Raw genomic sequence first — 24,142 nt, 5'->3', positions numbered from 1 at the left:
GAATGAGGGTCCCTCCCCATATTCTCACCACCAACAGGGAATGAGGGTCCCTCCCCCATATTCTCACCACCAACCGGGAATGAGGGTCCCTCCCCATATTCTCACCACCAACAGGGAATGAGGGTCCCTCCCCATATTCTCACCACCAACAGGGAATGAGGGTCCCTCCCCATATTCTCACCACCAACAGGGAATGAGGGTCCCTCCCCATATTCTCACCACCAACAGGGAATGAGGGTCCCTCCCCATATTCTCACCACCAACAGGGAATGAGGGTCCCTCCCCATATTCTCACCACCAACCGGGAATGAGGGTCCCTTCACCATAGTCTCACCACCAACAGGGAATGAGGGTCCCTCCCCATATTCTCACCACCAACCGGGAATGAGGGTCCCTTCACCATAGTCTCACCACCAACAGGGAATGAGGGTCCCTCCCCATATTCTCACCACCAACAGGGAATGAGGGTCCCTCCCCATATTCTCACCACCAACAGGGAATGAGGGTCCCTCCCCATATTCTCACCACCAACAGGGAATGAGGGTCCCTCCCCATATTCTCACCACCAACCGGGAATGAGGGTCCCTTCACCATAGTCTCACCACCAACAGGGAATGAGGGTCCCTCCCCATATTCTCACCACCAACCGGGAATGAGGGTCCCTTCACCATAGTCTCACCACCAACAGGGAATGAGGCTCCCTCCCCCATAGTCTCACCAGCATCCTTGTCCATCATTTACTGGTCTTAGCCACTTGGACTGGGTTGAAATGGAATTTCAGAGTAGTGTTAATTTGCATTTCCTTTAGTGCTAAGGGTGCAGAGCACTTTAAAAGATATAATAAAAGCCTTACATCTTTCCAGAGATTGAGGAGGACTAGAAACTAGAAAGACCTCCCATGGAGCAAGCATTGATGAATTAATATTGTGAAAACGACCACCATACACAGAGAAATATAGTGATTAATTCAATCCCTTATAAAAATCTCCATCTCCTTCTTCATAGAAATAGAAAACATCTTTCTAGTTTCTACTCTTCCTTCACCTCTTTAAAGGTGTAAAGTGTTCATTGGAGGGGTCTGTCACCTCCTTGGTTAGGTTTATCCCCGGATATGCTTTTGGACGTATTGTGAATGGGTTTGCATGGTCTCTTCTCAGTGTGTCTGTTATTGGTGTGAGTTTCCTGGATGCTGACTTTTGTGAGATGATTTTGTGTCCCGCTACTTTGCTGAGAATGCGGATCCTCTAGAACTTTCCTGGTAGAGCTTTTGGAATCTCCTATGTAAAGACTCGTGCCATCTGCAAATGGGGCCATGGGCTGCATTTTCTCACATCTCTATTCCTTTAATCTCCTCTTCTTGTCGCCTTTCTCCGGCTACAGCCGCAAGCCCCGTCCTGAAAGGAGCCGGGATAGTGGACAGTCCCAGCTCTGAGGGGGATGCTTTGAGTTTTCCTCCATTAAGGATGATGTCTGGGTTTGTCATAGACCAAATTATACCACATACTTTATTATGTCGAAGTACAATCCCCCAGCCCCACGCCGTCTAGGGCTTTTATCATGAAGGCATACTGGGTTTTGTTACAGGACTTCTCTGCATCTATGGAGGTGATCGTGTGATATTTGTCTTTAAACCCGTGTGTACGATTTGTTGACTAGTATATGTACAGCCATCCTGCATCTCTGGAATAAAGCCGACTTGGGAAGGGTAGATGTCTCTGTGACATAGCCTGTGGGGGTTTGCACGCATTCCCTTCAGCATTTTAAAATCTATGCTGGGGGTTGGGGATTTAGCTCAGTGGTAGAGCGCTTGCCTAGGAAGCGCAAGGCCCTGGGTTCGGTCCCCAGCTCCGAAAAAAAGAACCAAAAAAAAAAAAAAATCTATGCTGGCCTCATGGAAAGAGTTTGGGAGCACTTTTTTGTTTCTTTCCTTTTTTTAATTTTAAAAATAACTTAAGAAGTATTCGTACAGCTCTTCTTTGAACACCTCTTAGAATTCTTCTGAGAATCCATTCAGGCCTGGGTTTGTGGGTTCGTTGCTGTTGTTGTTTGTTTGTTTGTCTTTGTTTTGTCAGGAGGCTTTTTATTACTGTTCGAATGTGAGTCTGCTTAAGGTATTGATCTCTTCTGGGTTTAACTTTGGTGATTTGGATGAGTCTGGGAATTTGTTCCTTTCATTTAGATTTTCTAGCCTAATGGAGTACAGGTTTTCACAGTATGACTTTGTAACATTCTGAATTTCTTTGATGCCTGTTAGAATGTTTCCCTATTCACTTCTGATTCTATTACTTTGGTTCATGTCTCTCTCCCTCTCTCTTTTTTCACCCTGAGGTTGTATAGAATGTATGTTCTTCTGTGTTCGGATGGAATATCCTGTAGCTATGTTAGGTTCGTGTGATGCCTGATGTCATTTAATTCTGACGTCTTTAGATTGAGGGGTTGGGCCCAAAATATATTTTTAAAAATTCCTCTTAATTTAAAAACTGAAATTAAAGAAATAATTTATTTTTAATTTATTCTTGGAAGGTGTGTGCTAATTATTGTCTTTTTCTCCACGTTCTTGGCCTTATTTTGTGGCTCAGTGTCATTTCTTTTCTTCCTCTAGCTTCTTGGTTATGTTAAGTTCTCTCTTCAGTCTGAAGTGTGGCTTCCAGTATTCTCTGAAGGGCTGGTTTCATGGGCGTGAATTCTTTGAGGCTGTATATTTATTTATTTTTATTTATTTATTTATATTTATATTTATTTATTTATTTATTTATTTATTTATTTATTTAGGTTCTTTTTTTTCGGAGCTGGGGACTGAACCCAGGGCCTTGCGCTTCCTAGGCAAGCGCTCTACCGCTGAGCTAAATCCCCAGCCCCTTTGGGGCTGTTTATATCACAGAGGTTTTTCCTTTCAGCTGGGGTGGATAGCCTTGGTACATACAGGAGTCTCCTTAGCCTCTGTGGTCTTCTAGAACCTGGAGCCCAGTGGCTTTTAACGTCCGTCCCGTTGACAAAGAGCTGGTGTTACGATGGATTTTCCTTTATCTGTGGCTCGATGGTTTTCCTCTTACAGCTTTCAGCACCCTGCCTGCCTTTGCTCTGATGTGAATATTTGGTATTTTAACTATGACATGCCATGGGGATGTTCTCTCCTGGTCTTGGATATTTGTTTCTCTGTGTGCATTCTATATCTGTATGAGTATATCTTTTCTTTCCCCTGTCTATTAAAAATAGGTTCGTTTCTCATACAATCTATTCCGATTAAAAGTACGTGTGCTTTTATTTTTGCTTACTATTCTAAAGATTTATGTAGTTTATGTGAGTTACAGATGGTTGTCAGGTGTCTTATGGGTGCTGTGAACAGAACCGAGATCCTCTGCAAGGGCAACAATAGCTGAGCTGTCTCTCCCATAGCTCTTCTTGATTTGGGGAAATATTTTTCTACAACATTTTGAGTATCCTGTCCATATCTAGTCCTGGGATTCTCCTCATTCATCTATGCCTACAGTTCAAACTTCCCACGTTCCTTTCATCCATTTATAATACTTTCCCACATTTTTCTCGCATGTAAGTTCTAATTCTAATTCTGCCTCTACCTCTGTCCTCCTACAGTAGTAACTTTTCCACCGCTGCATCCAGAAACCTGACAAGAGCATCTTGCCGTGTCTCATTCCCTAGCCCTACCAAGGAGCCGACTCCAATGCTCTCGCAGCTTGGGCAGCACTGCTGTCTCCCAGCAGAGTGGGAGGGTGAATCCCTGAGCTCTCAGCGGGACAAGGTTTTATAGGAAACAACAGCAAGCAAGGGGGTTCCTAGCCTGGTGCACATCTGATTGGGGGGCTATTATGGAATCCTGTTGCCCTTTAACATAATTGGCTGGTGCTGGGAGCCAAACCACAGACTTAACTTCTGCTCTCCTCCTGATTGCTGCTCCTTAGGAAGTGGAGGGTCGGGTGGGCTTGTAACCTGGAAACTGGCGGTAAACGCTGGCTTCTTAGCTAACTGGAGTTCAAGCTTAGGTCGGGTTCTCTAAGATGGACTCTGAACCCAGGACCTGGTGTCTCACTTTGAAGGAAGAAAGGGTTATTTAGGATCATGGCTGAGGAGACACGCTCCAGCCGTGCTGGAGCGGTCTGACGGCAGGGCCAGCTTGTGCCTATGTGATGGAAAGGTGCTTGCTCACCCGTGGGCACCAGGAAGCAGACAGCAGGGGTGTGAGTGTCCACCTGCTCTCTTCTTTCCACCTTTTTATCCAGCCCAGAGCTCCAATACCTGCAGTACCCACACTCAAGAATGGGCTCTCTCCTCGGCTGGTCCTCTCTGAAGTACCCACACAGACAAGCCCCAACGTGTGCATCGTTACTGCACCAGGGCAATCAGAATTAAACAAACTGCTTGCCGCACTAGCATTAAGAGTTGGGTTCAATCCCCTGCAGCACCCTTCCTCCTCCCAGGAATAAACTGTTTATCAGCCATGCTGCAGGACAGATGGTGTGGTTCGCATGTCCACCCAGGTGTGCAGTCATTCTCTACCCTTAAAATGGGGGCAGAGGCTACTTGATAAATGGAGTGTTTGAGGGCAAGGCATGGCCTGAAGAGCTGTGGGTTCCACAGTGTGGAGTAACTTAGAGCAGTCCGTGGCCTGATGTCATCACCAGACTTTCTAGGCAGGCACTTTGTCTGCTGAGACACCCCCCCCCCAGAATACTTTTAGTTCTGTCTTATTTTTTGAGAAATGCTCTCACTTAGCCCAGGCGATCTTGAACTCCTGATCCATCTGCTCCCAGCCCCAAGGCCTGGAGTTACAGGCACACACCACCATGACCTGTCTCCTTCTATCTGCCCCTCCCCATATTCTCCAGTGCGATAGCAGAGTTATTAAGGTCGGGCATCCCTAACAGGTCAGGCACAGCTAACTGTCCTAAGAAGGCCAACTACCGAGATAAATTAATAGGAGAGGGGTAGGGGGAGGACCCAGTCACATTGAGAAAGGGGATCCACAAAGAGATCCACTGACTCCCACTCCAGTCCTGAATCCACCTTCAAGCTCCTGGCGTGATGTGCAGACTTAAATAAAGAGTCACATACAACCACTGTGTGTGGTCCTGTCCACTGAGCAGCCGCCGCCAGTCCATCATTGTATCAGCTCTGGTTTCTCCTGAAAGGCCCTTCCACAAGTTCAACTCTCCCTCTGGGAGACAAGTTTCCCCTCTGCCAGGCCCTGGACTTCAGCAGTTTTCTCTTCCCATGTCTTGGGGGTCTGTCATTTTGGCAATCTGATGGCCAAAGTGAGGGACACTGTCCTTCAGAACATCCTTGATCTGTCCTGCTGGTCGCAAGCTCCCTACTCTTGATTCTTGTTCAGTTTTCTATGTTCGATTCCGCATGTGCCTGAGACTGTCAGGTACTAGTTGCTGTTGTGTCTTTTAAGGGAAACAGAGCCCTTTTTGGCCCTTACATCCTTTATTCCGAGTCCCAGGGTGCAGGACGGCTAACAGTCGCCATGTCAGCAGCAAGAGGACAGAGACACAGTTCTACCTGCTCACCCTTTGCAGCCCAGGGATTCAGCCTAAGCAGGTAGCTTTGACAAGGAGAATATTAAGTCTAGCCAGTGCGACCGGGTGAAGCTGGTTTTGTGTATGTTTAGGTGCAAGTGTTCAGTGAAAGAAACACTCAGAGAGAAGGGAGCTGCTTCCAGATGTGCTTCCCATGGGAGAGCAGGGAAATAATTAATTGTCTTGGTATTAACCTGATATAACAGTTTGGGGGCTCTCAAGTTACATCTCAGAAGGTTGCTAAGAAACCTTTCTCTTTTCTCCTTTGTGGAATGGGAGAAGTGAAGCGGCCCCAGAATGCCCTGGGTGTAACTAGAAGCCAGGGTTAGTGCACGCCCTTTCCCTGTCAGTGGGCTTCCTGGTCAGATTCCTGGGAAGTCCCAAGCTAATGAAGGAGTGGGAAGCGGAGGCTTACATGGTTGGGGGCCACGCTGAGATTCCCCTCTGTTGGCAGAGGCTTCAGCTGGATTCCAGGGTGAGGGAGCCCTGCTCCTTCCCTGTGTTCTGCTTCAGCCAGTCTCCACTCTCCCAGCCAGTGGCTTACCAGGTTCATAGCATCTCATGCTAATGAGGAATAAAGGCTTGAAGGAGAAGCATGAGGAAAATGAAGGAAAATTTATTAAGGAGACTGAGATTATTGGGCTTTTGTTTGTTTGTTTTTTAATCTTATTGTATTGTTTTTCATTTAATTATTAGCCCATAAATGTCTGTTTGTTTTCTAATGAGAGACAGAAAGGGTGTGGATCTGGATGGGAGGGGACATGGGGAGTCTGGGAGGAGCAGGGGGAGAGGAAACTGTTATCAGAATATAGCGTATGAAAAAAGCCTATTTTCAATAAAGGGAGGGGGGTAGAAAGTGAGATTAACTCCCAGATTGCCTTCTAAAGAGAGGGATGCACACACACTCCCACCTAGGGTAGTGGCATTTCGGGGACTTACGCCAGTAACTGAATAGAGACTGAGGCAATCTTTATTGAAACTGGCCATTCTTTTTTTTTTTTTTTTTGAGTTGATTTATTTAAGTGTCTGTGTATGGTGGGGTGTGTGCGAGTGTGTGTGTGTGTGTGTGTCTGTGTGTGTCTGTGTGTGCACACGTGTTCACACATGGGCTTATGCACCACAATATGTGTGTAGAGGTCGGGGAAAACTCGGGGAAGTTGGCTTCCTCCTTCTGTCATGTAACTCCTAGGATGGAACTCAGGTCATCTGTCAGGCTGGGAGGCAGGGCCTTAGCTTGCTAAGCTGTCTCATCTGCCCAAAATGTCGTTTGACGATACCATGGGCAACTTGCTGAGCAGACCAACCGGAGAGGCAGTCTTGTGTTGCTCGCCCAGTCAGGGTAACCTTGGTGCCCCTCTCTCTCTTCTCGTTCCCCCTACCTCTCTCTCACTTTACTTATTTGGTAGGCTACTGACTGAATCATCTCTCTCTTGCTCATGGGCTACACTGACTATCTTATGATTCACCATGGGCCCACACCGTCACTTCCTATGGGGAGCTCAGTCCTGTCTTACCTGCTGCACTGCGACTGGCTTATTTTTCTCACCGTGTCTTTTGGTTCTATCCACATTGTCAAAATGATAGCACAGCACCCTTTTATAGCTGAGTAACAGTGCACCATATAATATACAGTGTTTGTGTATCTGCCACATTTTCTCTATTCATCCCTCCCTCGATGGATCCCTAGGTCTTCACTGATTTTGACTAACACTGCAGTAAATGTGACAATGCACATGTCTCTCTGACAGACCGATTTCATGTCCTTTAGACAGGAGCACACTGCTGGGTCACATGGTAGTTCCGAAAAACTGCCATACTGTTTTCCACAGTGACTCTACTAATCCATTCTGCTGAGGGGAGTCAGCCCTGTCCCCCCTCGCTGTCTCCTTGTGCTTCTGGTTTTACACACACCTGCTAAGCTGCCGCTGAGATTTTCTTGGAGGGATCGAGATGGTGCTAACTCCGCCTGCTCAGGCTCGCCGCCGTTTTTAATCTATTCAGTTGAGGTCTGTGTGTATTCTAGATATTACCTCTTATCAGATGAATGTTTCCTCCCATCCTGTGGGTTGCCTCTTCCAGATGGTAGATTGTTTCTTTTGCTATGCAAAAGCGTTCTAGTCTGATATTACTTCCTCCGCCAGTTTTTTTTTCTTTCTTTCTTTTTTTTTTTTTTTTGTTGTTGTTTCTGGGATAAGAGTCTTACCCTACTTTCAGCAAATTTGAGATTGATTTTTCTCAATCTGACTAATCTACGGCAAATCTTTGTTTTCAGGGGTTCAGTCCTCCCCCAGTGTTCCCGGTGGGTCAGATTAATTAAAAAGCTGGGGCTTAGTGGTGTTGCCCTGGATTGACAGAAACCGTTGTAGCCTGGGAACTCGCCTTGCCGTGCACCTGTAGCTTTGTCTGTATGAACTGAGAGCTGCAGAGAAACTGTGCCAGCTTAAGACACCAGAACACAGAGGAGGATGGATTGCAGCACACAATAGTCTATACGTTATAGGTCTGTATGTGTCACAGCAAGCTGGCTTTCCTTAGTGATCTGGAAATGTTTCCTGACTAAAGTGTTAATAGAGGGAGAAGGAAGAGAGGACCATGTGTCAATCTGCCACAAAACAAAAAGACAGGTAATAGAGCATGCTGGGACACCATGGAAATTGAATCTGCTTAGCTTACAAGTTCAACTCCCGGAAATGAATTATTGTTCTCTTTTTTTTGTATGACTCCTCCCAGCTTCTTTTCTGGAATATGTGCTTTTATATCCTTTTAATACTTTCTCAAGCATGCACCACATATGTTCTCCTAACTGTTCTCTATACTATGTCGTGAACAGCTTCTCATGATAGCAAGGACATTACTTTTCCCTGGTGCCCTGTGTTCCATTGTATGTAATAAACCTGCCCAACCTCCTCCTGGTTTTAGTGGTTTTTTAAAAACAATATTGACTTATTTTTATGTTTATATGTGTTTGCCTGTGTGTGTGTGTGTGTGTGTGTGTGTGTGTGTGTGTGTGTGTGTGTGTGTGTACCATGTGCATTCTGGAACCCCTGAGTTCAGAAATAACTATCGGATACTCTGGAACTGGAGTTACTGGAGTTGTGAGTTGCCGTATGAGTGCTGGGAATCAAACCCAGGTCCCCTGGAGAGCTCTCAGCTCTCCTAACCACTGAACATCTCTCCAGCCCTGTTTCAGTGTTTTGATTGTATAAACAGAAGTGGAGCAGTGTGGATACAAAGAAAAAAGTGGCCTCATGTTCTCCTTTTCTCTCCAGGTTTTGGAGTCCTCTCTTGCATCAAACCTGTGTCTCCGTAGTCCTCTGACCGTCATCTCGGGACCTGGGTCACCCTCATGGCACAATGGCCAACCCTCAGGAGCACCTGAGCTGCTCCTCTTTGCCACACTTGCCCTTGACTGAGAACAAAATCTCTGGTGGACGAAATGAGCTTGCGGCTATGGGGAACCACCCTTCCCCCAAGCTCCCTGAGGACTCGCAGGAGAGGGTGGTGGCTATACAGTCAGAGCTGACGGAGATCACGGGCAGCCCGGTCTCCACGACAGTGCTGACCAGTGTAAGCGAAGATTCCAGGAGCCAGTTTGAGAACAGTGTCCTTCAGCTAAGGGAACAGGACGAATCAGAGGTGACCGTATCTCCAGGGAACAGCAACACCGTGGATGGAGAGAACACGAACGGACCTGAAGACATCAAGATCCAGTTCAGCAGGTCAGGCAGCGGCAGCGGTGGGTTTCTCGAAGGACTCTTTGGTTGCCTCAGGCCCGTGTGGAACATCATCGGGAAGGCGTACTCCACGGATTACAAACTGCAGCAGCAAGGTACGCTACAGCATGTGTGTGCTGGAAGGGGGCTTCTTGAACCACACTCCCTCCACCCCATCAGTAGCTGGGTAATCTTTACGGAGTGGTAACTGGGTAATCTATGGAGTAGGCCCACAGTGAGGTCAGATGACCACCCCATTTCAGTTTCCTCTAGACTCCCAGTGGAGCGAGTTCATACTTAGGTGTTCCTTCTCATTTGGAGTCCAATAAACTTTGTGGTCCAGCAGCCTAACGGTGAGTCGAGGGCACACATAAGGTCATAAGGAGAAGCCTGGGAGTTCCCGTTCGTTTATCTCAGGCAAGATGTCTGTTATCACACGTCTTTGAAGATATCTAATATTTTAATATAATTGTATAGACACATGACTTATGAGTGATTGGCACCATGGGCATGTTTAGGTTTTCTTACTGATAATTTATAGGGTCAAAGAGTCAGGCATAGTAATGTGGACTTATAGTTTCAACCGTTCAGAGGCTGAGGCAGGAGGGTTGCTTGAACTAAGTTAGGCCATTCCTAAACAACATAATGAACCTGTCATTTAAGAAACATTAAATATTAAAATACTAAAATTATTAAAATTAAAAAACACTGTTAATTTAATATTTTAATATTAAAATTTTAAAGATTTAAATTTAATGTTCTCGATGTTATAGTTTGCTCTCTAAAAGAAAATGACTCAATCTCCCCACCAAAATTTAAACTCATCAGTCATTCTTACCTTAGGAATAATAGTCATTAATATTTTAACACTGTGTCGGGCTGGATATGGTGATATGTGCTTAATCTTTGTATTAGGGAGGCTGATGGACGAGAATCATGAGTTCAAGTCTAGCCTGGTCTACACAGTTGAGTTCTAGAATAGCTTGGACTATATAATGAAACACTGTCTCAAAAACTATGAAGATAAATGTCTCTGCTCTTCAGCTTGATGTCCACGGTGAGCACAGAGTCCATCCCGTTGAACCGAGTACTGGGCAGCTGGCTGAGCCCACCCCTCCCGCAGCTGTACCTGCTATGGGGAGGGTTTTTGTGTTTATTTTGTTAAATAGCATGCTGCTGACTCATGTCAGTAATCCAGCTACTTGAGAGGCAGGAAGATCACAATTCAGCCTTCCCAGGCTAAGATAATGATTTCAAGGTTAGCCGAAGCACCTGAATGAGACCCTGTTTGGGAAAATGTAAAGGTATGGGTTTCGAGCTTAATGTTAGAGCCTCCAACAGCATATCTGAAGCCAGGGGAGCCTCCAGCATTGGAAAGAGGAGCTTACTCCATATCGTGAAGGTGTTTCCACTTCTGGTGCGCCTCTTCAGCATCCTTATGTTTTATGACGTGGGGCAGTGCTGGGTGGGGATTGAGTCCAGTGCCCTACGTATGTTAGACAAAGACTCTAGACACAGAGACAGGCCTGGACCCCTTCAGCAAGCATAATTTCTAATGGCGATACAATATGTAATCATTTAAATGTGCTGACGTTTGGCTTCACACCTGCCTGTACCGTTAGTGACTATAAACTACATTACAATGAATGTGGTCTGCTACTTCACTTCTTATTTTATTATATTTTTATTCTCTGTTTTGTGTGAGCATCTGTGTGCATGCACCTGGGGGATGAGCATGTGGAGGTCAGAGGACAAGACCGGGGAGGGGCGAATGTTCCACATGTACACAGCTGCACCCCTGAACCGCACCCCAGCCCTCAGCTTACTTATTAACGTAATTTTTGTGTTGCTTGGTGGGGCTAGGTCTAGTTTTGCAGCCCTGGCTGTCCAGGGACTCACTGTGTAGCCCAGATTGGCCTCTAATTCTCAGCAAGCAACCCTTCTGCCTCAGCCTCCAGAGTGCCGGGATTGCAGGCATGTATCCCCATGCCTAGCCGTGGTCTGTTTTAGAAGTGCTTTGCTCTCTGTTTCTCACAGAACCAAACAGCACGTTTCCTCAGTAAGCTCCACTTGGTTCTCAGAGCCTCTGCTTGTCCAGTACTAATTTGCATCCTGACCTGGAGAGCTCGGAATCCAAGTATATCACCGAGTTTTAGATTCAGACAAATTCTTACCCGTGCTTGCTCAAAGAAGCCCTTTGTTTGACTTCTGTGTTCTACAAATTTGTACTTAGCTTATATTCCAGTTGATCATGTGACTCTCAGAAAGGCTCATTTTGGAAATAACTAAGACACAGGCCCAGTGTATCAGTATTATTGTGTCTCCTACCGAAGGCTGGTGCTGCTATGGCCCCGAAAACTGACTTGCCGGCCAGGATCAGGTGTACTTTCCTGTCAGGATCAAGATGCTAATCTTTAATCCTGCATCACAGGCCACCAAAGGATGAGAGATGTGCCCCTGCGTTTGGCACGGATCACAAGTATCAGTAGACTCTGGAAGAATCAAGTCTGAGTCTTCCTTTTAGCATGCTGCCATGTTTTAGTAGTGATGCTAATGCGGTACGCCGAAACCTTTTATTGCCGAGGAGTTTGCAGTGCTGACAAACACTGCCGTGGCCACGTCAGAGTCCACAAAGACTTAAAGCAGCTGAGTCTGAGGGGCTTCCCAGTCTGTGGATTACAGTGATATCAGATAACAGATAGAAGTCATGGTGCTTAAACGGAACAGACGAGCTCTGGGGAAGTGCGGTGTACAGGTGTAAAAGCAGCGGGCAGCTGGGATCCAGTTAACGATCTCACCCGTGGTCGTCTCAGAGCTTAATTCTATGTGTCGTCAAGACTCTCTTCCTTCTGCTTTGTTCCTTCCTTTGCTTCTTGGCCTCTCCTTTTAGCCTCTCCTTATAGCTCAACTATCAGTGTTAGTCAGGTCCCTTCCTAATTACGATAGTTAACCTGACATTAGACAAAGAGGACTAACTGGCAGCACTCCATTTTGCTTCTGGTAATCAGTTCAAGCAAAAGGTTGTTAGGAGCATGGCTTGAGTGCCCATATCATGCTCTCTGTGCTTCTCCAGTTGCCCCCATGCAGACCCTTTATCTCTGGGGTTGGCCGAGGCTTCACTGCAGATGAATGGCTGCAGCGTGAGCTGTCATTAGTGGAGAATTGTATTATTATGATACTGTGAACTGGAAGTCAATGCCAAATGAGTGTCATTTTTCAGTTTAATAATTCACTTCCCACTTTATAAAACTACTAATTAATAGACATCACTTCTGAAAATACAGTAATTATAGTATGAACACCATAAAGCAGTCTGAAAAGAAAGAATTACGTAACAAATCACTAAATATTTGTATAGGTAAAAATAGATTTACACCAGCCTTTATACCATATACCAAAATACTCTACATGACTATAGAGACAATTTTTTTCGTTTATTTTGTGTGTGTGTGTGTGTGTGTGTGTGTGTGTGTGTGTGTGTGTGCGCGCGCGCGCACATGTGTGTTTGTATGTGCACACCACAGCATGGGCGTGGAGGTCAGAGAACAACTTATGGTTCTCTCCTTCTACTGTACTGGGGGACCCAGGGGTCAAACTTAAGTCCGTAGACTTGATGGCAAGAGTCTTTACCATGGAGCCATCTTTAAAAATCAGTGACAGGGGAGCACAGAAGACAGACTGCAGACTCTGAGGGACCAGAAAAGAGTACAGAGGAAGTGGTAGCTAGGAGAATATATGCACGGCCTGAGCAGATGAGCTCCCCGAGCCTCAGCACTTCTGACAAGCAGATGTGGGTGCTAAACAAAACGTTTGTCACTGACAAACCATTCACACTTAGAAGACAAGTGGACAGGAAGTTGGAAATTAGAATGAAACAATAATTAATATGCTCATTACTGCCGTAGAGTGATAAAACCAGTGTATTTGGGCGTCAGTGCTGTCAGCGTCAAACACATAGATCCTTCTGTGGACCGCTCAGAATGCCTTATCCCCAAGGTCAGGAGAGTGTTTCTACTCTGACCTAGGGGTCCACTCTGAGGAAACGATATGAAGAAGAAAAGGCATCTTTCATACGCAGTTAGAGGGTGAGGCTGCCGAGATGGCTCGGTGGTTAAGACTGCATGGTCTTCCCGTTGTGTCATGGTCAGGCTTTAGCCACCGTTATGAGAAGCAGTGTTTTATTAAGACCTGAGAGGACTTCTCAGGAGAGAGAACCGTAAGAGGGGTGCCTTTCTCTCCTGGAAACTGACTGAAGGAGGGGTGCCTCTCTCCTGGATGCTGAGTGACTCTCCCTCCTCTCTGATGGGTGCAGTGGGCAGGGATTTCATTTGGTTTTTAAGACCAGAACCAATTCACGGTGAAGAAGTCAGAGCCACTTCGGTTAGTGCTCCACGGGCCATTTGTCGGTGATTCTGGAATCTCTTGTGACGTTGCTGTCCTGTGTCTGCTTCTTGTGGTAATTAATGCTTTCTTCAGAAGTGGGAGGGGACATAAAGGAGGTGCACTCCTTAGGTTTTGTAAGCTAAAAGTACATTAGTGGATTTCTAAAGTGTTTTATTTACATGTCTATTCTTTCCTTATTTTATATATTTGTATAGTATCTATATATTTACATACATTGTTTATTTGTAATATCTTACCCTGTGAGTGGTGGAACGTGCCTGTGAGCTCAGGAATCGGGAAGTAGAGGCAGGAGGGCCAGCGTCATCCTCAGTGATACAGCTGAGCCACACAAGACAGTATCTCAAAATAAAACACCATTTTATTCATTATAAAAATGATATAAGCTTGTATTTTAAAAACTAATACAGAAAAAAGTAAATATTAATATGAAATACCAATGATACTTAGAATACATTTTTTAAAAAAAAGTATTCTTTAAAAGAATGCGAAAGTTGAGAGCAATGCAGTTTGCCTGGACAGGTTGTGCCCAATACCCAGGGCCTCCCCGGCTCTGTCATGCACAGCAGGCAGTGGAGGACAGTAGAGGAGGTGCTGTGTCTAGAATGGCTGCTCCTGCTTTACCAGTCGTATGACCCTGAGTAGTCACTCAACCCTGTGCTTTAGTGCTCTCCTCTTTAACTATGACTAGGCCGGTGGGTAAAAGCTCTTGCCGTGCAAGCCTGATGTCTCATTAGGGTTCCATTGCTGTGAAGAGACACCATGACCGAGGCAACTCCTATAAAGGAAAAACATTTAACTGAGGCTGGCTTATAGTTTCAGAGGTTCAGTCCTTTATCATCAAGGCGGGAAGCAGGCAGGCAGACATGGTGCTGGAGGAGCTGAGAGTTCTACGAATGGATCTGAAGGCAGCCAAGAGATTAAGCATAGAGATCTCACCCCCACACTTCCCACACTTCCTCCAACAAGGCAACACGTCTTAAAAGTGCCGCTCCCTATGGCCAGAGTTCAAACAGGAGTCTATGGGGACATTCCTACTCAAACCCCACACCTAAGAACTTGAGACTGAGGGTTGGGGATTTAGCTCAGTGGTAGGGCGCTTGCCTAGGAGGCACAAGGCCCTGGGTTCGGTCCCCAGCTCCGAAAAAAAGAACCAAAAAAAAAAAAAAAACTTGAGACTGAGCCCCAGATTCTGGGATAGAAGAGAAATGAGTCTGAAAAGTTGTCCTGTGCCTTCCACATGATGTTTGTATGCATATGTTCATGTGTATGTGTATGCATGTGCCCCGTGCTCACACACACACACACACACACACACACACACACACACACCAATAGGAATGAGTAGATTTAAAAAAAATAAGGCCAGAGACAAAAGGTGGTAAAATTAAACAAGTCAAATGCAAATCATTCTGCTAGCTCCTGGCATGTGGAAAGTACTCAGTAAAGGGTAAACACTAAGAAAAGTGTTACGCACAGTCTGGTTGTTGGGAGGAGGTCTTCGAGATGTATCCAGGCAGGATCCACTGAGCATCTGCATGAGTAGTTCAGAAGAACGAAAAAGCACCTGTAGTGGAGGGTTAAGGATGGCAGCGTGGAGACAGAAGGGCGACTGGTTATCCCTGTTTAACGTAGAGGAGAGGTCGCCAGGTGTCAGAGTATGGGTTTCTGGAGGACGATCTCCTGAGATCTCAGGCCAGCTTGAGTTGAGCATTTAAAAATGAATAACTACCAGTGCCTGTAATACCAACTCTCAAAGGGAGGCCGCATCTTTTGGTGGGAATCAGAGAGCAGGGTCGTTCCAGCCGGGGTGAAGTCGGAACCTTCAGAATGGCCTGTAGAACGGTCTCAGCAACTTCTGAGCTTGTTTCTCCTTCCTGCGCCTAGACACTTGGGAAGTGCCGTTTGAGGAAATCTCAGAGCTGCAGTGGCTGGGTAGTGGAGCCCAGGGAGCCGTCTTCCTGGGCAAATTCCGAGCAGAGGAGGTGGCCATCAAGAAGGTGAGAGAGCAGAATGAGACGGACATCAAGCATCTGAGGAAGCTGAAGCACCCTAACATCATCGCCTTCAAGTAGGTCGGCACTGGCTGTGCTGGGCTGCTCGGCTGGGGGGTGGGGGGGTGAATGGGTGGTGGCTGGCTGGGTGGGTGACTTTGCTTGGGGACGGGTTTTAGAAAAACAGAGCAAGTGTGCTCCCCCACTGTCTATACTTAGGTTTCTGCACCGGAAGGTGTTTCAAAATCCCTTGATACGCGTAGGCTCCTAGTGTGCTGAAGGACTGCAAAGCCTGAGTCATACTCAAGCTTTTAATCTAAGAGCTCATCTTGCAAGGGCATGGAGGGAGGGAGGGAGGAAGGGAGGGAGGAAGGGAGGAAGGCAGGGAGGGAGGGAGGCAAGCCCTGCCAGACACCGTAGATCGGCCACATCTGTAGGACGTCAAAGGTCACCTCACAGTGCTCCCAACAACAGCCTGAAGTTCAGTTCCGACAATCCTGACATCTGAGGTGACGTAACCAGTCCTCCCTCTGTGAGACACAGATTTGCGTGTGTTCACATCTTCTTAAATCGTAACTCACGAGGACACGTGCCTCTATCCAGCGGCATCAGGTTTTACTTTATCCCTCTCCTGCAAACGCCAAAGATGGCTTTCTAAATCCAGTCGGAGTTGGTGGTGATGCACTCATTTCACAGAGCAGTGGTGTTCGAGTGTGCATGTGGATCCACGGTTTCTTAAACTCTTTCTGCTCACAGCCCTTTCTTGCCCATGTAAGCCAAACATTTCCTAATACTGAGTCGTAGAGAAATTCCCTTTAGCAGTTCCTCACTGTATATAAGTTGACCATTCGTTAGACACTAAGGAACTTCGCATGGTAACGAGCTGGGAGTGCTAGTTTGCTGTTCATAAGGAATTGAGGGGCTGGAGGGATGGCTCAGCGGTTAAGATGGCTGCTCTTACTAGAGGTCCTGAGTTCGATTCCCAGCAACCACACGGTGGCTCACAACCATCTGTAATGGGATCCGATGCCCTCTTCTGGTGTGTCTGAAGACAGTCACAGAAATAAATAAACCTTTAAAAAAGAGAATTAAGTCTTGGCTGAATATTTAATGCTGCAGGATGTAGACTATCTCCAACGTTTTTCAAAGTCACCTGATACTTTGATTTCATAGCCGTTCGTGCTGAGAACACCACTCACACAAATACATAGTACAAAATGGCAAAGCATGTTCAGGGCTGTCTCAGAAATCATTGGAAATTCTGTCCTAATCCCAAGATAAAACTAATTCCATGGCCTTTTATGAATATCAAGTTAGAAACTCAAATAGTAATTTTAGAGTCAAGCATTTTAGGGCTGGGGAGATGGTCAGTAAGTAAAGTGCTTATTACACAAGCGTGAAGACCAGAGCTCAGATCCCAGCTCCCTAAAATCTGGATGTACGGGTGTTTGCCCAAAACTCCAGTGCTCAGTGATCAGTAACATATTCCTGGTGCTCTGGTGGTCACAGACTGGCCAGTCTGGACAAAACGCCAAGGTCAGGTCACTGAGAGACACTGTCCCAATAAATAAGGTGTAATAGTTAAGAAGGATTTCCTGGGGCTGGGGATTTAGCTCAGTGGTAGAGCGCTTACCTAGGAAGCGCAAGGCCCTGGGTTCGGTCCCCAGCTCCAAAAAAAAAAGAACCAAAAAAAAAAAAAAAAAAAAAAAAAGAAGGATTCCCTAATGTCAACCTCTGGTCTCCCTGTGTGCCCCATAGACCAGCATACACACATGCACACACACACACACACACACACACACACACACACACACACACACACAGACACACACACACACAGAGGTACATAAAATGCAGCATTCTAACACAGTACAATCCAAAAATCCAAAGGGAGACTGATTTGCACTTACCCGCTGAAAAATGACAAGAAAACACTAAAGTATTTGCGTTTTAAGTTTTGCGTTTAAGTATTTTTAAATTATTTCCATAATTGAATTATTGTCTTTCTGTACGGTAAAAATGAAAGTCTGCAATGTGCAGTCTGTAGTGTGAGCTGAGGTATTACAGCATTTGCTGGTGTTCTGTGGCTGACTGCAGGCCGGATTCGCTGTGTGTTTGACTTTGAGTTAATTTTGCTCACTGTACATTCAGAAACATGTTACTGTGGCCATACGCTTTCTGAACCCTAGAGGTGAGTGGCCCCACGAGGGGTTACAACCCAGGGTTTAAGAAAGGTACTAACTGAAGAGGCCAGTCTCAGGTAAAATTGTGGAAAGCACTGGAGCTGGAGGGTGGCTGTGCTCATACGGGACCACGAGCGCGATGCAGCACTGGCCGGAAGTGCCGGGCTCAGGCGCGTCTACATCCGCCTGAGCCGCTCCCTTGAGCTCCCTGCCTTGTCTGTTTTTATGCTGTCTCTCCACAAGCCTGAACAAGAGAAAGGAAAAGACTTTAGCTGTCCATCCACAAGCCTGAACAAGAGAAAGGAATTGGCTTTAAAGAGGAAGAATGAAGGACTGGAATTGTAGCCCAAGTGAGACAGAAGACAGAAAATTGTCTTTAGCATGTCGGACCCTATTCTAAACTTTTGGGAGGTAGTATGGTGCAACCAATGAGGCTTTAGCAAACATGGAAAAAAGTTAACAATTTGTCCTTCCTTAACTCAGGAGCAAGAAACTTTCCCCAGCAGCCCCAAGCGCTCCTCCTCTGGAAAACTACTTTTATGAAGTAAAGATGCCACGTGACTCATATCCCCGAGAAAGCAATAGAGTTGATTCCTGGGCACGGTTTTATGCAGTGCTGTTTGGATTCCCTCGTGAGATCCTTACAGCAAAAGAAGGGGTGTGGGATGGAGGACCTGCGTCTGCTGGAGTACTGAGGCTCAGGGCAGGGACTTTTGTGCAGAGGACAGCCACTGTCATAATCCTGTCATCAAGTGCCCTGGTGAAAATGTTAGCCTTTAGAGGCTAAATATAATTTTTCAGAGTCATAAATTTCAAGTTAACAGAAGGATAATGTTCAGCAGGCAGGCAGACAGACAGACAGACAAATAGAGACCGTCTTTTCTCTTCCATTTTCCTTCACTGAAATGATTGTGCTTTCCGTTATGGAAGAAGGGATTGAGAGCTTCGAAACCCAGATCACTACGACTGACTGGTGTATGCCTTTGGGCTTTTTGGCATGCCGGAAGCTGTGTGTCATCAATAGGAGAGCTTCCCAGGCTCGTGCCTGAGTAACGGAGGTAGACACGGATCCTAAGGGGACAGGGGTCCTGAGGGGAGGAGTGTGTTGCTGTCTTTTCCCTTCCTACCGTTTTCCCACCTGCCCTACCAGTCCTCTACCTAGGCTGCATCTTTCAGCACTGTTGGGTTTGAGGAGCTGTGCTGGGGCTCAACTCACTGAACTGAACACATTCAAATCATCCCCCTGCATGGCGAGCCTAGGACCCCTCACACAGGGTCATGGCACAGTCACATTTACAGTCGTGTGTCATTTGTTGCTCTGGTCGGTCAGTCATAGTCAAGACTCTCTGGAAGGCATGGGTGGGTTTTAGCACATATTTCTGTGTTTACAGATTCATTTGAAGTTAGTAAGAGCCACATGCAGAAAAAGTACAAGACAGGAAGACAATAGTCATATTTTCTTACTTTAAGAAAAACCAACTTGACTGTTTCTAATAGAATTCAATCCCAAGAGAAGGTAGCAATTAGAACTGATGACAAAGCTGTTATTTCTAGCTGCCTGAAAGCCTTGTCACAGTAGGGGACAGGTGGGATGATGACTCCTCATCTGTCAAAGTGAGGAGAAAAGCTCACAGGATGTGTCTCTGCTAGACCGCTCCTGTCCATGCCAGCTGAGTCCATGCAGGCATATTTACCCTTGCTTTCTTACGTGTCTTACGCTATTCCCTGAGTGGTCTCTATGCGCTGATCAATTACCTACTTGTAGTTGTCGTTCATGGATGCTTCTCTAAGATTTAAAAAAAAAATCCGGGGTTGGGGATTTAGCTCAGTGGTAGAGCGCTTGCCTAGGAAGCGCAAGGCCCTGGGTTCGGTCCCCAGCTCCAAAAAAAAGAACCAAAAAAAAAATTATATATATATATATATATATATATACTTTAATTTTCTGCACATTAAAAATCTGTTTATGTTTAAAAGGAAAATATTTTAAATTTTTTTAAAAAAAAACTCAGCCCATCCAGCCTATCCAAGCCTCAGAAAACAATACTTTTTGTCTCGGAGTGAATGGTGTCACACAAGACTACCCGATTAGCTCAGCCTCTTGCTGTCTAGACTTAGGGAGAAAGTAGAAATCACCTATGTGCTTACCAGAGAAATTGGTAGACCAGAAAGACATGTATTTAAGAATTAAGAACTGTTACCTGTATTATTTTGACATCGTGTGGGTAAGGATCAAACACTCCCGAGGCACATGTGTGTGCATGTATGTTGTCTATACTCATGTACTCCCGTATGTTTTCTTCAAAGGGGCGTTTGCACTCAGGCCCCGTGCTACTGCATCATCATGGAGTACTGTGCCCACGGACAGCTGTACGAGGTCCTGAGGGCCGGCAGGAAGATCACGCCCCGGCTGCTCGTGGACTGGTCCACGGGGATCGCCAGTGGAATGAATTACCTCCATCTCCATAAGATTATACATCGAGATCTCAAGTCGCCCAAGTGAGTCCTGGGCTCGGGGCTCGCCTGCTTGTTCCTTGTTTAAAGACGTCTGTGTCAAGTGAGGCGGACAGTCTCACACTGTCATTCCATTTCAGCCACACAGTGGGTAACTGCTTACGTGTCTTAGCACTGAAGTTGAGCTGTCCCTTGCGGTGGGACGTGTCCAGGCTCTTAGCTCAGGCTTTCCCTTCTGTGGCTTTTGAACTATTCAGCTATGCACAAACTTCATCATGATCTGAAGTATTCATCGTTCGTCATATCAATAATTAAAGCTGGTCTTTCCCCCACTCGAAACCTCGGGCTGTGGTTTTCCTGTACTGTAAAAACACTTTAACTGACTTTCAGAAATGTTTACAACACAACAAGATAAAAAATGACTGACTAGAGAGAAGGGATGGAAATGCAGCTCAGTGGTGGAGTGCTTGATTCAGTCCCCGGCACAGAGGGGAGGACAGATTCACAAGCTATCAATCCACATTTGGCTCTGTACAGTTATCTGAGGTACCCTTCAGATTTGGCTTTGAGCTTCTGAGAGTGTAACACAGGAAGCAATAAGCTGATACAAGGTTCAGAATGGCCGTAAGAAATAGATAGGGCCCTGTAGTGTTTAGGGCCCAGTGCCCCAATCATTAACATTCTAACATGTTGAGAGAGTTTCTTCAGGTAAAGCCAGTGTGTGCGCATTCGTGTGCACGTGTGTGCAGTGTATGTGGTGTATATGTGTGTGTATGTGTGTAGTGTGTAGAGTGTGTCTAGTGTGTATGTAGTGTGTGTGTAGTGTGTGTCTGTGTAGTGTGTGTGTAGTATGTGTGTAGTATGTGTATGTAGTGTGTGTGTACTGTGTGTATGTGTAGTGTGTGTGGTATGTGTGTAGTATGTTTATGTGTGTGTGTAGAGTGTGCTTGTGTAGTGTGTGCTTGTGTAGTATGTGTAGTGTGTATGTAGTGTATGTAGTATGTATATGTATGTGTGTGTAGTGTGTGTATGGGTGTGTGCGTGTGTTTGTGGTAAGTGTGTAGTTTGTGTATAGTGTGTGTGTATATGTGTATGTTTGTGGTGTGTGTGTATAGTTTGTGTGTGTGTTTGTGTGTGGTGTGTATGCATGTGTGTGTTTGTGGTATGTGTGTAGTTTTTGTGTAGTGTGTATGCATGTGTGTGTTTGTGGTATGTGTGTAGTTTGTGTGTAGTGTGTGTGTGTGGTGTGTGTGTGTGTGTGTGTGCGTGCGCGCGCGCGCGCGCGTAGGGGTGCGGAAGTATCATCATTCTCACTTGTATCCACCTTTAAAACTAGCAGAGGCAGTTTGTTCCGGGGCGCATTGTAAATGGCTCTCGTGAAAGCAAAACATGCCTTGTATGGAACCTGCTTGAACTTTGGTTCTTGGTGCCCGTCCGTGGCATGGAGAAGACCCAGCACTCCTCTTAGCTCAGACACATCCCTTGAACGTGATACACACCTAATGCCATGGTCCCACTTGTGGGTGGTAGAGAGGAAAGAGGCCTAGAAGACTGTGTGGCTTGGCAGAAGTCACTGTCAGCAAGTGGAGGAGGCTGAGTGCCTGGGTTCTAATGCGGTGCCCAGGAGCAACGGGAGCTGTGACTGACTCGGAGGGGTAGAAGATGGTGGCTGAGGCGTCAGTCACTGCTGACACTCATAGTTCTCACCAGCACTAATGATCTCTTTGTTGTCTTTGTTTCTTTTTAAAGTGTTTTAGTGACTCACACAGATGCAGTGAAAATTTCAGACTTTGGCACATCTAAGGAACTCAGTGATAAAAGCACCAAGATGTCCTTTGCTGGCACCGTTGCGTGGATGGCACCTGAGGTGATCCGGAATGAGCCTGTCTCTGAGAAGGTTGACATATGGTGGGTAGGACTCCCTGGCAGGCTGGAAGCCCCGCCCACTTCCACCTGACTGCTGCCCCTCCCACCCTGCTTCTCCTTCCTCGAATGCCCTTCTTTGCCTCTCACTTCCGGTTTCACATCCTCTAAGGTTTGACCCAGGATCAGTTCTGCAGCATCTCCATGAATATATGGAACTTTCTAGAAAACCAGAACTTAGTTTTGAACGACAATCTAGTGTTGAAGGCTTTATGAAATACATTGCATAATTCTCTGCTTTTTGAGTAAAATACATTAAATAAAATTTACTTGGTCTTAATGACATAGGTCATTACATACAGTTACCATACAGTTCAGGGTGTCCTGAAACCTGCCACGCACCCAGGCTGTCCTTGAACTCGTGATCCTCCCAGCTCAGCCTCTGAGTGCTGAGACGGCTGAGTGTGAATCCATCCCCCTGAGTGAACCGCCTTCCCCGTCCCTACCTGCCTTAGGTCGTTTGGAGTCGTGCTTTGGGAGCTGCTGACAGGGGAGATCCCCTACAAGGACGTGGACTCATCAGCCATCATTTGGGGTGTTGGCAGCAATAGCTTGCACCTCCCGGTTCCTTCCACTTGCCCAGACGGATTCAAAATCCTTATGAAACAGACGTGGTAAGAAAGGCATTTCTGCTGCTGTTCTCTCTTACTCTCTGCCTAAAAAGCTATTAAAAGAGCAGAGACACCTCTACAGGGTTTGGAAGGAGCCACACTGTGGTGGGATCACAAGAGCTGCGAAATTTTAGAACCTTGCATCCAAATGCTGGTTCTGACTTTTCGTTACCTACAAAATAGGCGTGCCTGATGGTAAAGTGGAGCCATCTCCTGTGCATGGAATTGGGTGTGACTGATGAAAATATAAGCGAGGGTTCACTGTGAAGTCTGGAGACAGTCCCCTCCCTAACAGCTGAAGACTAAGATCACTTCACGGTCCCCAGGAGGTCACAGACCTACGCTTCCAGGCCATTAGTAGAGCCTTATCCTAGTCCCGTTTTTCCTGTACATCTAAACTGTCTGGGGTATAGCAATTCTTGGAATAAAATGTGTATTTCATAAAGCAGAATAAAACCACAGCCCCCACGCCCTACCCCCAGACACAGCCTCCGAGATGAACATGCTGTCTTTCCTCTTAGGCAGAGTAAGCCTCGAAACCGGCCTTCTTTCCGGCAGACACTCATGCATCTGGACATTGCCTCTGCAGATGTGCTTGCCACCCCTCAAGAAACGTACTTCAAGTCTCAGGTAAGCCAGGACATTCTTACCTCATGGGACTGAAGAGACAGCCAAGGATCAGTTAGCCATGTAACCGCCATATGACAGTAACTGTGGTAGTCGGCAGACGTGACTGTGAATCCTGGTGACGTCGTTTAAGGAGTGAGGGTCTGAATGCTGCATCCGGCCTATGCTAGAATCAATGTCGCTGCAGCTCTTCATGAAGGCCTTGCTCACTCTGATGCACAAAACCTGGAAACGAGGGTGGGAACTTGGGGACCAGTCAGAGGCACAGCAGAATTAGGCTGTAAAGCATCTGTTAGCCTCCACTGTACTAAAATTTCCCACAACTTACATGTAAAAAAAAAAAAAAAAAAAAAATGCACGGGACTGGAGAGATGGCTCAGTGGTTAGAGCACCGACTGCCCTTCCAGAGGTCCTGAGTTCAATTCCCAGCAACCACATGGTGGCTCACAACCATCTGTAATGGGATCCGGTGCCCTCTTCTGGTGTGTCTGAAGACAGCTACAGTGTACTCACATACATAAAATAAATATTTAAAAAAAAATACACATTTGTTTAACCTACCATTCTGTAGGCAGTTCAAGCCAGACCGTTTTCATGATGCTTTGGATCCCAGGTTAGCAGGAAGGTGGCCGGTTCCGGGTGGTCTCCTTAGCAGGTGTGCTGACTTCTGGCTAGTTCCTCTGTCTTCCCTGGCCACCTGCT

At 46.3% G+C, this 24,142-nt stretch overlaps 1 protein-coding gene across 3 annotated transcripts in view; it reads left to right on the top strand.

Annotated features, from left to right (window-relative positions):
- Map3k13 (mitogen-activated protein kinase kinase kinase 13) overlaps positions 1–24,142 on the top strand; it is a 144,395-nt gene that overhangs the window by 94,301 nt on the left and 25,952 nt on the right. For all 3 annotated transcript variants that reach the window (NM_001443859.1, XM_087576087.1, NM_001013978.2), the window contains 6 exon segments: positions 8,807–9,366; positions 15,539–15,722; positions 20,133–20,324; positions 22,029–22,187; positions 22,658–22,816; positions 23,335–23,443. In NM_001443859.1, the coding sequence (NP_001430788.1) occupies positions 8,892–9,366; positions 15,539–15,722; positions 20,133–20,324; positions 22,029–22,187; positions 22,658–22,816; positions 23,335–23,443 (1,278 nt within the window). In that variant the 5' untranslated portion in view covers positions 8,807–8,891.

This window comes from Rattus norvegicus, chromosome 11, assembly GCF_021556685.1.
Source record: "Rattus norvegicus strain SHRSP/BbbUtx chromosome 11, alternate assembly SHRSP_T2T, whole genome shotgun sequence".
In the NCBI taxonomy this organism is placed as follows: domain Eukaryota; kingdom Metazoa; phylum Chordata; class Mammalia; order Rodentia; family Muridae; genus Rattus; species Rattus norvegicus.
The sequence above is the reverse complement of the archived record's forward strand: the minus strand, read 5'-3'. Positions and strand labels throughout refer to the sequence as shown.